At 63.1% G+C, this 12,992-nt stretch overlaps 1 protein-coding gene across 1 annotated transcript; it reads right to left on the bottom strand.

Annotated features, from left to right (window-relative positions):
• C1QL1 (complement C1q like 1) lies at positions 1–5,644 on the bottom strand. The gene is made up of 2 exons (XM_062508145.1): positions 5,084–5,644; positions 1–180 (listed from the first exon to the last, which is right to left on the bottom strand). Exons 1-2 carry the CDS (start codon positions 5,642–5,644, stop codon positions 1–3), a joined length of 741 nt encoding a protein of 246 aa, XP_062364129.1.
• Between the last annotated feature and the right edge of the window lie 7,348 nt (positions 5,645–12,992).

Genomic DNA, 12,992 nt, shown 5'->3' with positions numbered 1-12,992 from the left:
TCAGTCCGAGTAGATGATGAAGCCGGAGAAGGTGCTGTACTTGTTGTTGTTGCCGCCGTGGGCTTTGCCCCCGTCCAGCTTGATGAAGACCTCGTCCCCCGCGTCCAGGTGCAGGATGACGCTGTTGCTGGCGTAGTCGTAGTTCTGGTCGGCGTCTTGCGCGATGGCGCTGGCCCGGACCTGCCCAGGAGACACCGCGGGACCGGCTCAGGGCACGCCTCGGCCCGCGGATCCCACTGGACACGCAGAGTCTCGCCTCACACACATCAGATCCCCCCGCCCCGGTGTAGCGTGGGGTGCACTGGATCCCCCACCGCGGGTGAGTGGGTCTCGGGTGGAGGGTCTCGGGTGGAGGCGGCTTCTCCGAGCACCGCCCAGAGCCTCTCCATGACCCGGCGCGCACAGACACGGGACTACGGCTCTGGGTTTGGGTGGGGGACCATGGCACAGACATGTGACTGCGGGGCTAGATTCACATGCAGAACTGCAGCCCAGACACAGGACCCTGTTCTGATACAGGACCGCAGCTCTGACACGGAACCCCAAATCCAGGTTTGGATACAGGACCATGGGGACCACGGCTCCAACAAGGGACCGCAGCTCCACATTCAGACGTGGGACTACGGCTCCCACACAGGACCTTGACTCTGGATTTGGATACAGGACCCCAGCTCCAGAGTCCCATGTGGGACCCTGTCTCAGATACAGGACCCCAGCTCCCAGCTCGGATGTGGGACCACAGCTTCGTCATGGGACCCCAGCTCAGACACAGGACCTCGTCTCTGGGTTTGGGTACAGGACAATGCCTGGGACACAGGACACCATCTCCCAGCCCAGCCGCAAACCAAACCACTGAACCCAGTGCATCCCGCAGCCCTTCCCAGGAGCTGCATAGGGACCGTCAGCGTGTGGAGAGGGCTGAATTCAAATCCGTCGTCACACGGACCCGCACCCACTGCGGGCAGGATGCTCCCCCCATAAAGGTTTCCTGAGTGCCGGCAAAGCCAGAGGAGCCGTCACTGCCCGGAGAAGCGGTTCCGTGGCTGGAACCCGCTGCCGCTGCAGAATTCTTCGGGTAATCAAATCTCCGCCGACGCCTCGCGGGGAGATCGCGGCGCTGGGTGACAGTGACAAGGCGGCTGGTGAAATCCCAAGTGAAATGCAGAAGCGCTGCGCCGGGAGAAGGTGCCACTAATTACAATCGACGAGAATCGGCTCTTAATTAGCTCGCGCAGGGCGGGCAGGCACCGGAGAGCGGCTGCGGTGTCCCGGAGCGGTGGAAGAAGCACGGCTGTCCCCATGCAGTGCTGTTCTTTGCTCCCAGGACAGGAGTCCCAGGGGACCACTCCCCCCCCCAGCTGCACCTCCCCGAGCCCACCGGCAGCCTGCGATACGGGGGTCAGATGCTGCTAACTCTAGAACCTACTGACGGCCAGGCTGGTGATCCCTTAGGACTTGCTCGCGCCCACGCAGCCGCGTCCCTCATGCCACCAGCAACACTCACCCTGTTAAAAGTCACCCTGTGTCTACCCTGCAACATCGAGGGTCCCCATTCCCGGTGGGGGAACCCTGAATCCCGGTCAGTCACAGCGCCCCAATCTCCAGGGGACGCTGCCTCTCCTGGGGTTTTGCTGAGGAAGAGGAGCGAAAGAAGAAACTGTGAGGAAGGAGAACCAGGAAAAGCCATTTGGCGCGGGGCTCTCACCATCTTCCCCCCCGCCACAGCTGGAGCTGCCCGGTGCCATCCGTCTTCCCTCGTTAGGGAGCCGCCTCGTCACCGCGGGCCCGCCAGCCCTCGCTAACCAGGGAAGATAAATGGTAGCGCTGGGCCCGGGCTGAGCCGCTCCCGGCACCGCAGTGGCACAGGAGGGGGGCTGCCACCACGGCCCCCTGCGATGGCCTCACTCCTCTGTCCTGCTCTGTGCCTCAGTTTCCCCCTGGTACAGCCGGGAGGTGGGAGCCATGGGGGTGGTATGGCCCCAGCCTGGATTCTGCTACAGTTGCTGTCCCTGACCCCAGTGACAATACGGGGGTGTCCCCGGTTCTGGGGACACTCTAGAGTGGTCCCCAAGGTGGCTATACCCAAGAGCTTTCAGGCAGACAGGGGACAGTGGGGTGGTGCCATGTGCAGTGACACTTGGGGCCTCGGGGACACCATGTGTCCCACGTACCACCATGGCCCAGCACCCCCGAGTTGTGGCAGCAGCTGTCTCTCGAGACGCCCAAACACAGTGGCAGGCGCTCCTCAGGATCCTCAGGCACAGCCCTGGGTGCCCTCCCAGCACCCCTGGGTGCAGCCGTGGGTGCCCCCCCCACAGACTCCCCCTGGGCACAGCAGCAGATCTCCCCCCCGACCCTCAGGCAGGGCAGTGGGTGTCCCCAGAACCCCCAGCAGGTCTTTGCGTACCCCTGGGGACTGTCCCCAACAATCCCCTGGCGCTGTGACCCTCCCTGAGCTGTGGGTGGCCCTCCTACAGCATAGGGACCCCCAAAGCCACCTGGTACCAGCCCTGGCCATCCGTCTGTCTGTCCGTCCATCCATCAATCAATCAATCAGTCAATCAGTCCATCCACCCCCGTCCTCGCCCCTCCCGCTGCCCCTGCCTCAGCTACCCGCTAATAAAATATACAAATAATAATTAATGCTAATTAACCACTAGCAGCAGCTCCCCTGGCTCTCATTATCTCCAGCCCCGACCCGACGGTGATGTGCGGCCCCCAAACCGGCAGCACCCAGGGGATTTTTGGAGTCAGAGGGGGCCCCCCCAAGTTCTGACTAGCTCTGAAGATGCCAGGATCGACCTTTATCTGCTGGGAACCCCACAACATGCCAGGGACGAGAGATTTTTGGCAGCAACTCCCTAAATAACCCCATTTTTTAATTATTTGGGGCATTTGGGGGGGGGGGGGAACTTCTTTATAGATATCGATGCAGCAATGCCTTGATAGTAATTAACAAGCAGTTAATTAAGTTGCATCGCCCACCCAAGCGCAGCTCCTCTTGACAAGGGCTCCATAGCTTCTGGAAATTCATCCAGAAATGTCGATGCCCTGCAGAGCTGGGGGGGTAGGAAGGTTTGGGGTGGTCCCTAAAAATATTTAGGGGGAGGTAAAAGGGTTGAAGTGAGTTTTTGGGGTGCTCAGTCCAGAGTTACATGGATGCTGCTTGGGAGAAAGAGCCAGTGGTGCTGGAGACCCCCAAAATTTAGGGCTGGACGACAGGGGTGGTTAAAAATAATCCAAATGAAAGAAAATTGAACTGTTTGGATGGGGAAAAGCTGCCGAATGGCTCCTGCTGCGCTCCCGCTCCGAAGGGCTCTGAGCCGAGGGGTGAAACGCGGGGGCCGCGACAAGGCTCCCATTCCCTGCCTCACAGCCCGGCAGTTTCTGGGGTGATAACTCAGTTTTGGGTTAATTCGAGGTCCTGCATCCTGAGGACAAGGATGCACCGCGGGTTGTGATGCGCGAGATAAGGATGGGAAGCAGGAGCAGAACGGATGGATCCCGCGGGAATGCCGGCTGAGGTGACATCCAGGGGAACTGAGCTCGGTGACATCCCGGGGGTCACAGCCACATCTGGTCCCTCGAGTCGTGGCCGGGAGGAGGACACGGCGTGGAAAAGGGGCACCCGAAAAGCTTGTGAATGGCGAGGCTGAGTCCTGGCACTGGGGTTTCCAGCGGGATGGGGTCGGGGAGATGCGGGAGCGGGGAGGGGGAAGGATGGAGCCACCCTCGGGGCGTGTGTTCCCCGCGGTGCTCCCATGCAGCCCGTCCTGACCCAGCAGCAGCAGCAGAGCTGGCTCCGGGCTGCGGGCGCAGTCCCCCAAAAGCGGGGGAGGCACTGCCCCCCTCGAGGCCACCGTGGCCCCTGTCCCTGCGGAGGAGAACTGTCCCCCCGGGGACAATGGCATGGCCGGGGAGGGGGGAGCGAAGGGGGCACCCCGGGGACGCTGTTGGGGTGCCCCAAGGCACCACATGGCACCCCAAGGAACATCTCCGTGGCTAAGCAAAGAGATGAGGGAGCCCCTGGGGACACGTCAGGGTGGATGGTGACTGGGAGAGGGACAGTCTCTCCACTGGGAGAGGGACAGGGCACACAGTGCATCGTCTGGGAATGGGAGGAGGAGGAGGAGGATGGGACACCCCAGGGGTGCACCCGGAGCCCTGTAGTGTCCGTGGAAGAAGGACAAGGAACTCCAGGGGTGCTCCTTCAGGGCAGGGGGCACCCCGGGGGCGCATCCAGAGCCCATCATTGCCACTGGGAGAAGGATGGAGCATCCTGGGGGAGTATCTCCAGCACTGAGAGAAGGATGGGGGATGCTGAGGATGCAGCTCCAGAGATGGGAGCAGGACAGAGCCTCTTGGGGGTGCACCCAGCATCCATCATGTCACTGAGAGGAGAACAGGACACCCTGGGGTTACACCTCTGTGCTCAGGAGAAGGATGTGGCACCCTGGAAATGCACCCAAATCCCATCATTGTCACGGAGAGAGGGGCAGAGCATCCTGGGGGTACATCTCTGGGGATAGGAAAAGGATAGGGCATTCTGAGGGTGCACTCAGAGCCTATCTTCAGCACTGGGAGAAGAATAAAGCACTCCGGGGGTGCATGTCAGTGTCTGGGAGAAGGATGTGGCATGCCAGGGATGAACCCAGAGCCCATCATTGCCACTGGGAGAAGGATATGACACCCTGGGGATGCATCTCTGGGGGTGGGAAAAGGATGAGGACTCTGGGGAAGCACCCAGAGCCCGTCATCAGCAATGGAAGAAGGATGTGGCACCCTGGGGGTGCATCCCTGGGGCCAGGAGAAGGGTGGAGCACCCAGGGATTGCATCGCTGGGGCCGGGAAAAGGACGGGGCCCCTGGGAAAGCACCCGCAGTCCATCATCAACACGGAGAGGATGTGGCAACCTGGAGGTGCATTCCTGGGGCCAGGAGAAGGATGGAACACCCAGAGGGTGCATCGCTGAGGCCAGGAAAAGGCCGGGGTACCCCCATAAAGCACCCATAGCCCTTCTCCCGTGCCTGGGGACAGCAGAGCTCCCGTTCCCGCAGAGGGAGCCGGGATGGGCAGCCCTTACCTGCCCGTTCTTGCAGAGGTCGGCCCACATGCTGGTGCCGTCGCCGCCGCGCATGAGGACGTGGTAGGTGAAGAAGTAGGTGCCGGGGATGGCGCAGGTGAACTTGCCTGAGGCGGCGTCGTAGCTGTTGCCCAGGTTAGTGACCACGTCGTCGAACTTGAGGACCTCGTAGCCCTCGTGGGGGTTCTTGAGGCCGGCGTAGAAGGCGACCCGCGGCACCGTGCTGTAGGTGGCCGCGCTCACCGCACCCGTAGCTCCCGGTCCCGGTAATCCCGGGGGTCCCGGTCTTCCTGCTTCACCCCTCGCCCCCACCGGCCCCGGCGGTCCCGGTTCTCCGGGCGGTCCCGGTGGTCCCGGTTTTCCCGGTCTCCCCGGTTTGCCTTGGGGACCTTGCACCAGGGTGGAGGGCGGCGGGAGGGGGCCGCGCTCGGCCGGTTGCGGGGGGGCGGCGGGGCCGTAGGGCTCGCAGACCATCCGGCAAGTGCCCAGCATCTCGTACCGGCCGTCGGTACCGGCGGAGCTCACCAGCACCGGGATGAGCACCACCAGCACCAGCACCATCACCACCCCCGCCGCGGCCGCCAGCAAAGTTTTCCGGCCCAGGCTGAGCCGCCGCCCGGCCGGGGCGCGCTGGCGCCCGGGGGAAGGAATGGTGCCGGCGGGGGGGAGCAGGGCGGCGGCGGCGGCGGCGGCAGCGGCGGGGGGGCTCGGGCTGGCGGCAGCGGCGGCTCCGCTGCGCTCCACTGGCTCCGGTGCGCCCCGCGCCGCACGGGCCACGCCCACCCCGCCGGACACGCCCATTAACCACGCCCATCCACCCCCGACACGCCTCTGTCTATGTTAACCACGCCTATGAGAACGCCCCCCGCCCCACCCCTCCTATCCGAGGGAGGGAAACTGAGGCAGGGAGGTGGGATCGGCCCCGCTGACCCCCCCCCTGCTCCAAGCGCACGGCATCCCTCAGTGACCCCGGCCCCGCGTGGTCACCCGAGCCGCGCCCTGTCCCCACGCCAGATCCCGAGCACTCCTAGCGACCCCGTGGAGCTGGGGACACCCCTAGAACCCGTCACCTGTGTCCCCACAGAAGAACACCCACGGGGGTTGGTCCCCAGGGCCCGCCCCTACTCCCTGCCTCAGTTTCCCCTCCCACGAGGGACCACACTTCGGGACAGCCCAGGTGGCACCCTCGTGTCCAAGCATTCATCGCGGTCAACCGTGGGTCCGTGGGATGGGAAGTCACCGCTGGTGGCAAAGGCCACAGTGACAACGGGGCAGCCGCAGGTGCCGCCGCGGGCATGGCCGGGCTACGCGCAAGAGCCATCCCCGCGGGCTGAGCACCGGCGGGCTCATGACATGGGGACACGCGGCTGCGCCCGCTCCGTCGCCTGCCATCTCCATCAGCCTCGGCGGGGACAGCAGGACGCGATGGCAAGTGACAGGCGCCGCCAGCGCCGGGGGTGAGCGAAGGACGCGGGGACGGGGGAGGGGGACACGGACACACAGTAGAGGGGCCCGGGGCCGCTCCCAGTGCCGCCCGCCACAGCCGTTCAGTGGCCCCGGGTGACAACACCGGGGTGGCATCAACCTCGGCGGCACCTGTGAGGTACATAGGGTCAACCCCTCATCCCCTTCAAGGCTGTGCAATGGCCCCAAACCCCAGGGGACACGCGGGGGACAAGCCCCACCCCCGCCCCAAAAGAGGGGGGACCAAGGGGACGTTTGACAGCCATCGATCGCCCCCGCATGTCCCCCAGCTCCTGCAGAGGTTTTAATCAGTGAGCATAAATCAATTAGCTGCCTTTAAGGAGGCAATTATTCCTGGGGGCTTTACAAGGCTGGGAGGGGGAGAGTATTTTGGGGTGGGGGTGCTGCCAGCACCATATCCCCCCGTCAAGGTTGCCACCATTATGTCACCAGCTGTTTCCCTGGTTCTTTCCTCCATCATTTTTGTCACCATTCCCGCCCCCCCCCCCCCCCCCCCCCGCCCTCCACAGCCCCCTATTCCTCATTATCTTTCTGTTTTAACAAGCGCCTAAAAATACGCCTCACGAGGTCACGGGCTGAGTGAGTCACCATCAGCACAGGGATGGCCCGGGTGGGCAGGGGGCTTTGCGTGGGGACAGGGTGGCCATGGCAGGGACACAGAGGGAGGACAGGCCCACACTGCTTGCATCATCTCACCTGGAGGGTAAGGGGACATCCCTGGTCCTGGCTACTGCATCCTCGTGGTGGGTACACAGCCCCAGGTCACCTTGTTTCCACAGGACATTGTGTCCCCTTGGATAGCCACCACCCCAGGCCACTGCATTACTCTGAGCCACCCTGTCCCCATGGCAAGGCTGCCACCCTCAGCTACCATGTCCCCACGCTTTGGCCCTACAGCCAGGTGCAGAGCCAGGAAAGTCTCAACACTGCTGTGGAACAGCAACACTGTATGGCAGGGTACAACACCTTAGGTGACATTGGATGGAGCCCCTGAGGTTCTCCCTGTCCCCAAGCCCTGCATGGGGAGGGGGTGCAGTGCAGCCCCTCAAACCAGCTCCATCCACCTGGGCACAGGGAATGGATCGGCAAAGCTCCAAAGGGCCACATTTGGGAGTGCAGGAGTTGGGAAAGGCACAAAGGTGGGAGGTGGCAGCAGCGGTGGCTGCCGTGGTTGTGGTGGTTGTGATAACAGCAATGGCAGCAGTGATTCCAGTGACAGCAGTGACTCCAGTGTTAGTGGTGGCAGCCACAGTGGCTGTGGTGGCAGTGGTGGCAGCCACAGTGGCTGTGGTGGCAGTGGTGGCAGCAGTGGCTGTGGCTGTTGCAGTGGTGGCCGCAGTGGTGACAAAAGTGGCTGTCACAGCTGCAGTGGTTGTGGTGGTGACTGCAGTGATGGTGGTGACAACAGTGGCTGTGGTGGCTGCAGTGGCTACAGTGGCTGTGGTGGTTGTGGTAGCAATGGTGGCTGCAGTGATGCTGGTGGCAGTAGCAGCTGTAGTGGCTGCAGTGATTGCAGGGCTGCAGTGGCTGTGGTGGCTGCAGTGGCTGTGGTAGCAGTGGTAGCTGTGGTGATGGTGGTGGCAGTAGCAGCTGTGGTGGCTGCACTGGCTGCAGTGGCAGTAGTGGCTGTGGTGGCAGTGGTAGCTGTAGTGATGTTGGTGGCAGTAGTGGCTGTGGTGGCTGCAGTGGTTGCAGGGCTGCAGTGGCTGCGGTAGCAATGGTGGCTGCAGTTGTTGTGGCAGTGGCTGCAGTGGTTGTGGTGACACCAGTGGCAGCGGTGGCTGCAGTTGTTGTGGCGGTGGCTGCGGCTCTGCTCGACGCCCGCCGCTCCTCTGCAAAGGTTAAGCAAACAGCAGCTCCCGCAGAATCGATGGCGGCCGAGCCCTGGGCTGTTTGCTTTGGCAGTGCGGTGAGGGGGTGGGTGGGCCATGCTGGGGACGCCGGCAGCAGGGAGGGGGACAATCAATGCTCCAGGGGCACAGGTTTGGCCAGGGGGTGGCTGTGCTCCCCCACCTTCCGCTCGCTGCGGAACTCATGGAGCAGGATTTGGGGAAGGGCGAGGATAGCCGGGCCAGGGCAGGGGGCTTGTGGAGCTGGCACTGTGCCATGCCTCAGTTTCCCCACCTGGCATTGTGGCAGACACTGCCCATAGAGGACCACGCTTGGCCAAGGGGACAGGTACATTGTGCCCCCCACACTTGCTCATCCCAGGAGTGGCTCAGCTGGAATTAAGACAGAGCTGGACACAACTGATGAGCCCAGTGTCGACCCATGATGACGAACCTGGGGAGGGAGTGGCCATTTGCAGGCTGTCCCAATGAGTTTGGATGCTGTCCCCCAAATCCCAACTGTGTCCTCAGGATGGACTCTGGAAGGGGCCGTGAGAGGGGGACATTCAGCTGTGGTGTGGGCAGGGAGGGCCAACTGGTGGCCTTGAAGGACAACTGGATGGCTGGTTGGTGAGCTGGGTGGTTGGTAGCCAAATGGCTCACAGGCAGTGAGCGAGCTGGCTGGACACCCAGCCGGTTGGCTGGATAGGTAGATGGCTGGGGGGTGGCCTGGCTGGCTGGCTGGCTGGGGGGTTGGTTGCCTGGCTGGCCAGTAGACCACCAGTCAGGCTGCCTGCCCAGGTCTCTGTCTACTTGTTAGCTGTGCAGTTGGCTGGTGGTCAGCCAGCTGACCCAGGGGCTGGCTAGCTGGCCAGGTCAGCCCTGGCCCCGGGGCCAACAATATCCTCGTATGTCCCAGCCCAGCACCAGGCAGCGTCCCTTGCCCAGCGGGGGGAGCCCGGCCGCAAGCAGGGGGGAGGGTGAGGTGTGGGTGGCACATCCCCAGTCCCTGTCCCCGTCACGCCGCCTCTCATTACGGACACGGCGGGGCCCGTCACCCTCCTACCGCGCGGCAATTAAGGGCTGCCAACACCGGCAGTTAATTAGCGGCAGCGGTGAGTGCCGGGAGGTGACGGCCGCTTGGCTGACGGAGGGGACGGGATCGGGGACGCGTCCCCCTAGGGGGACATGGAGTGAGAGTAGCTGGGATTTGGGCTGCTGGGGTCAGCAGTGCTGTCGCGGGGTGCCCCACGGCTGGTGGGGACGGGGTGTGACCCGGAGAGGGTCCGCAGTGACAAGTGGGTGCCAGCGATGGTGTGTGCAGGGGGTGCCACTGGGGAGGATCCTGCATGGTGACGGTGTGTGGCACCCCAGGCAGTGCAGTGACGGTGACAGTGGGTGACACCTCGTGAGCCATGCAGTGACAGTGACACTGGGTGATACACTGTGGTCCGGCAGTGACGGTGACAGTGGATGACACCCCCTGGGCCACGTAGTGACATAGCATTGTGTGACAGCCCCAGCACCAGGCACTGATGGTGACTCTGTGTGACAATCCACGGGAGCTGCAGTGACACTGCGTGGCACCCGGCGGCCCCACAGTGACAGTGACACCCTGTGCACTGCGCGGTGACAGTGACACCATGTGACACTGCAGGGAGCAACAGAGGAGCTGTGCAACACCGCAGGGCTGTGCAGCAGCTCCGTGTGACACGAGTGGGGCTGTGCAGCCATGGTGACACTGTGTGACACCCCAGGGAGGTGTGCAGTAACACGGACACTGTGCCACACCCCGGGGGCCATGCAATGATAGTGACACCTGTGACAAGAGATGCCATGCAGTGACACTGGTGACACCAGTGCCATGTAGCAACACCACACTAGGTTCCCCCGGCCTGTTCCCCTTTGTGGGTATTGAGGTGCCCACCCAGTTCACACCTGGGGACATGCCCCATGGGGGGACATCATGCTGTACCTGCAGCCTCGTGGGGAGACATCTGCCTCCACACCCTGCCCCAGCGGGAGGAGTGCGCTCCAGGAATGGGGTACACCAGGGAAGGGGTGCTCTGAGGAAGGGACTAACCCAGGGAGGGGGTGCACTGTGGAGGGGGGGACACTATGGAGGGGATGCTCCAGAGATAGAGCTCCAAGAAAGGGAGGTTTCAGGAATGGGGTGCCTGGGGAAGGGGATGCCCTGAGGAAGGGGTGCTGCAGCGAGGTAGTGCCCCAGCAAGGGGGTGCACTGGGGAAGGAAGTGCTCCATGCAGGGCTGCTCCGGTTCGTAAGGGGGTGCAGGAGCAGGGGGTGCAGCAGGAGGAGTGTCCCTCTGTCACGAGCCCCTCCAGCCGCAGCAGAATCGATCCGGCCGCCAATTTGCACAGTCAAATATTTGGCTTCGCGGCGCGGGCCCGGCTCTGCTCGAGCCGCCCCGGTGGGCGCGGGCCCGCGGTGACGGTGGCGGCTGCTCCGCGATCGATGGCGGGACGTGCGGCGAGCTGGGGCCGGGGCTGGGGCTGTGCCGGGGCTGGGACCGTGCTGCAGCACCCACGATCCTCCATCAGCTTCCAGGGGCCTTGGGAGCCCATGTGGAGACGGCTCTAGGGGCAGCACCTGTGCCACGAGCGCAGGGGCTCAGCCAGGGTGTCCTTCAGGCCCCTCCATGGCCGCTGATCGCCGATACCACCCAGCCCAGGGAGCTGAGCCATCTGTCACCGGCAGGGGACGGCTGAGGCTCGGCCACACGGCCGCTGCTACAGGTGGCCATGGGCTTGTCCCCGAGGGGGTTTGGCTGGGGCGTGGGATGGGCAGGAGTGGGACTGGAGGTACGGGGGCAGCTCCCACGGATGGCCACCACACAGCTACCACGGACACAGCTCCATAGCCAAGCTCCAGAGCCCTTCCCCCGTGTGTGCCAACACCTGGGCCCACAGCCCTCGGGCTCAGCCCTCAGTTTGGCCCAGGGCCCCCACACCACAATCCCCCCAGCCGTGGCAGCAGCCCTGTGCCTCACCATGCCCCCATATCCGCTCGCTCCCTCGGCCCCGCTAAACTCGTTAGCGGCGGCCGAACGTCAGCCGGGCGGGAGCGAAGAGCCAAATGCGATTACGGCCCCGTCTCGCTCCCTCCTTCCACCCCCGGCCCCATTTATCGCGGAGGCGGGCGGGAGGAAGACGGAACTGGCACTTATCTCGGCCAAGAAATGCCGCTCCGGCCGTGATTTATGGCTGGCTGCGAGGGACTCCAGCGGCACTGCGCAATTACGGAGCGTTTAGAGCACGGAAGGGTCAGCGCTCGAGTACGGCTACCCCAGCACAGCTGGAAGAATCAGGGTAGCCAGGTGGGTGCTCCAGCTCGGGGATGCTCCCTGGGGCTGCACAGGGACCACCAGGTCTCTCTCTCCAGGTGGGTGAGACATGGGACCTGCATGGAGAGGATGGAGGTGGAAGAGTGCCTGGCCCCAAAAAAGGGCACGAGCTGGCTGGGGACACCCTTGGAAGATCTCCGTGCCTGAAGGATGGCACGGGGGACATGCAGGACAGTGTCTCACAGGACCGAGGCCAGCCAGGAGGGTGGGAGCATGTTGGAGGATCCCAGGGACCACCCTGTTCAGGGAAGTTGTCAGGGGCTGGCAGGCTCAAACTGTGGGGACAAGCAGTGGCAGTGGGGACAGGGGTACCCCAGAGGAAATGGGGTAATTTGCTTGCCACAGAGAACCACAGCAGTTCCAGGATCAATCCCAGCAAGCCAGCCCCACCCCGTGGGGTGCCCAGAGCCAACACTGAGCCACGGCCCGCCCCCCCAAGGAAGGTCACGGCAGGGCTGCTGCTCCAAACAGCTCCTGGAGCAGCTCAGGGATGTTTACTGGGAAAAGCAGGAGCGGCCGGCAGCTCTTCCTGCGTGTGCTGAACTTTACAGAGTGCAGCCGTGCCCCGGCATAGGAACAACCTGGGAGAGCCGCAGGAGCAGCCGCAGGATGTGGAGCAGCTGCTGTTCAGTGTTTTATTATAACAAAAGTGAAGACCCAGCACCCGCCTCGCCCAGGCTCAGCTCTCCCACCGGGAACTGCTGCAGAAGGAAGCTCAAACAGCAGGAAATGAGTTTGAACGAGGTAGAGCCCAGGTGTCCATCTTGCTACAGGGTGGATCAGAGCCTTGGATCCAAAGCCAAGGGTGACCCACAAGTGATGGCCACAGAAACAGAGGGCAGGGGGGAGGAGCAGCCAGCTGAACACCCGATCCATGTGAACGAGGTGCTGTCCTTGCCCTCGCTGATTTAACAAGTTTCCATTATATAAATGTGAAAGAGGGGAAATCCCGAGTCTAAATTTGGATTAGGAGGGCTGAACTATGAGGAATCACCCAGGGGACACTGGAGGCTGTAACAGGTCCTGAGAAGGCACCCAGCCCTAAGGATTGTCCTGGAAGACAATGAAGTGAGATTGTACCCGACTGAAGTGAGATTGTCCCAGATTAAAGTGCCTCAGCTCACTGAAGACCCACAACAGAGACGTACATGGGGACAAGGGCCTCATCCCACAGGCACGGCTGGTGGGCGAGAACCTGAGCAGGGAGAATGTGCCTGAAAAAAACCTCTGG

The sequence above is a fragment of the Cinclus cinclus genome, chromosome 24 (assembly GCF_963662255.1).
Source record: "Cinclus cinclus chromosome 24, bCinCin1.1, whole genome shotgun sequence".
In the NCBI taxonomy this organism is placed as follows: domain Eukaryota; kingdom Metazoa; phylum Chordata; class Aves; order Passeriformes; family Cinclidae; genus Cinclus; species Cinclus cinclus.
Note: the sequence above shows the minus strand (reverse complement) of the source record. Positions and strands in the feature narration are given on the sequence as shown.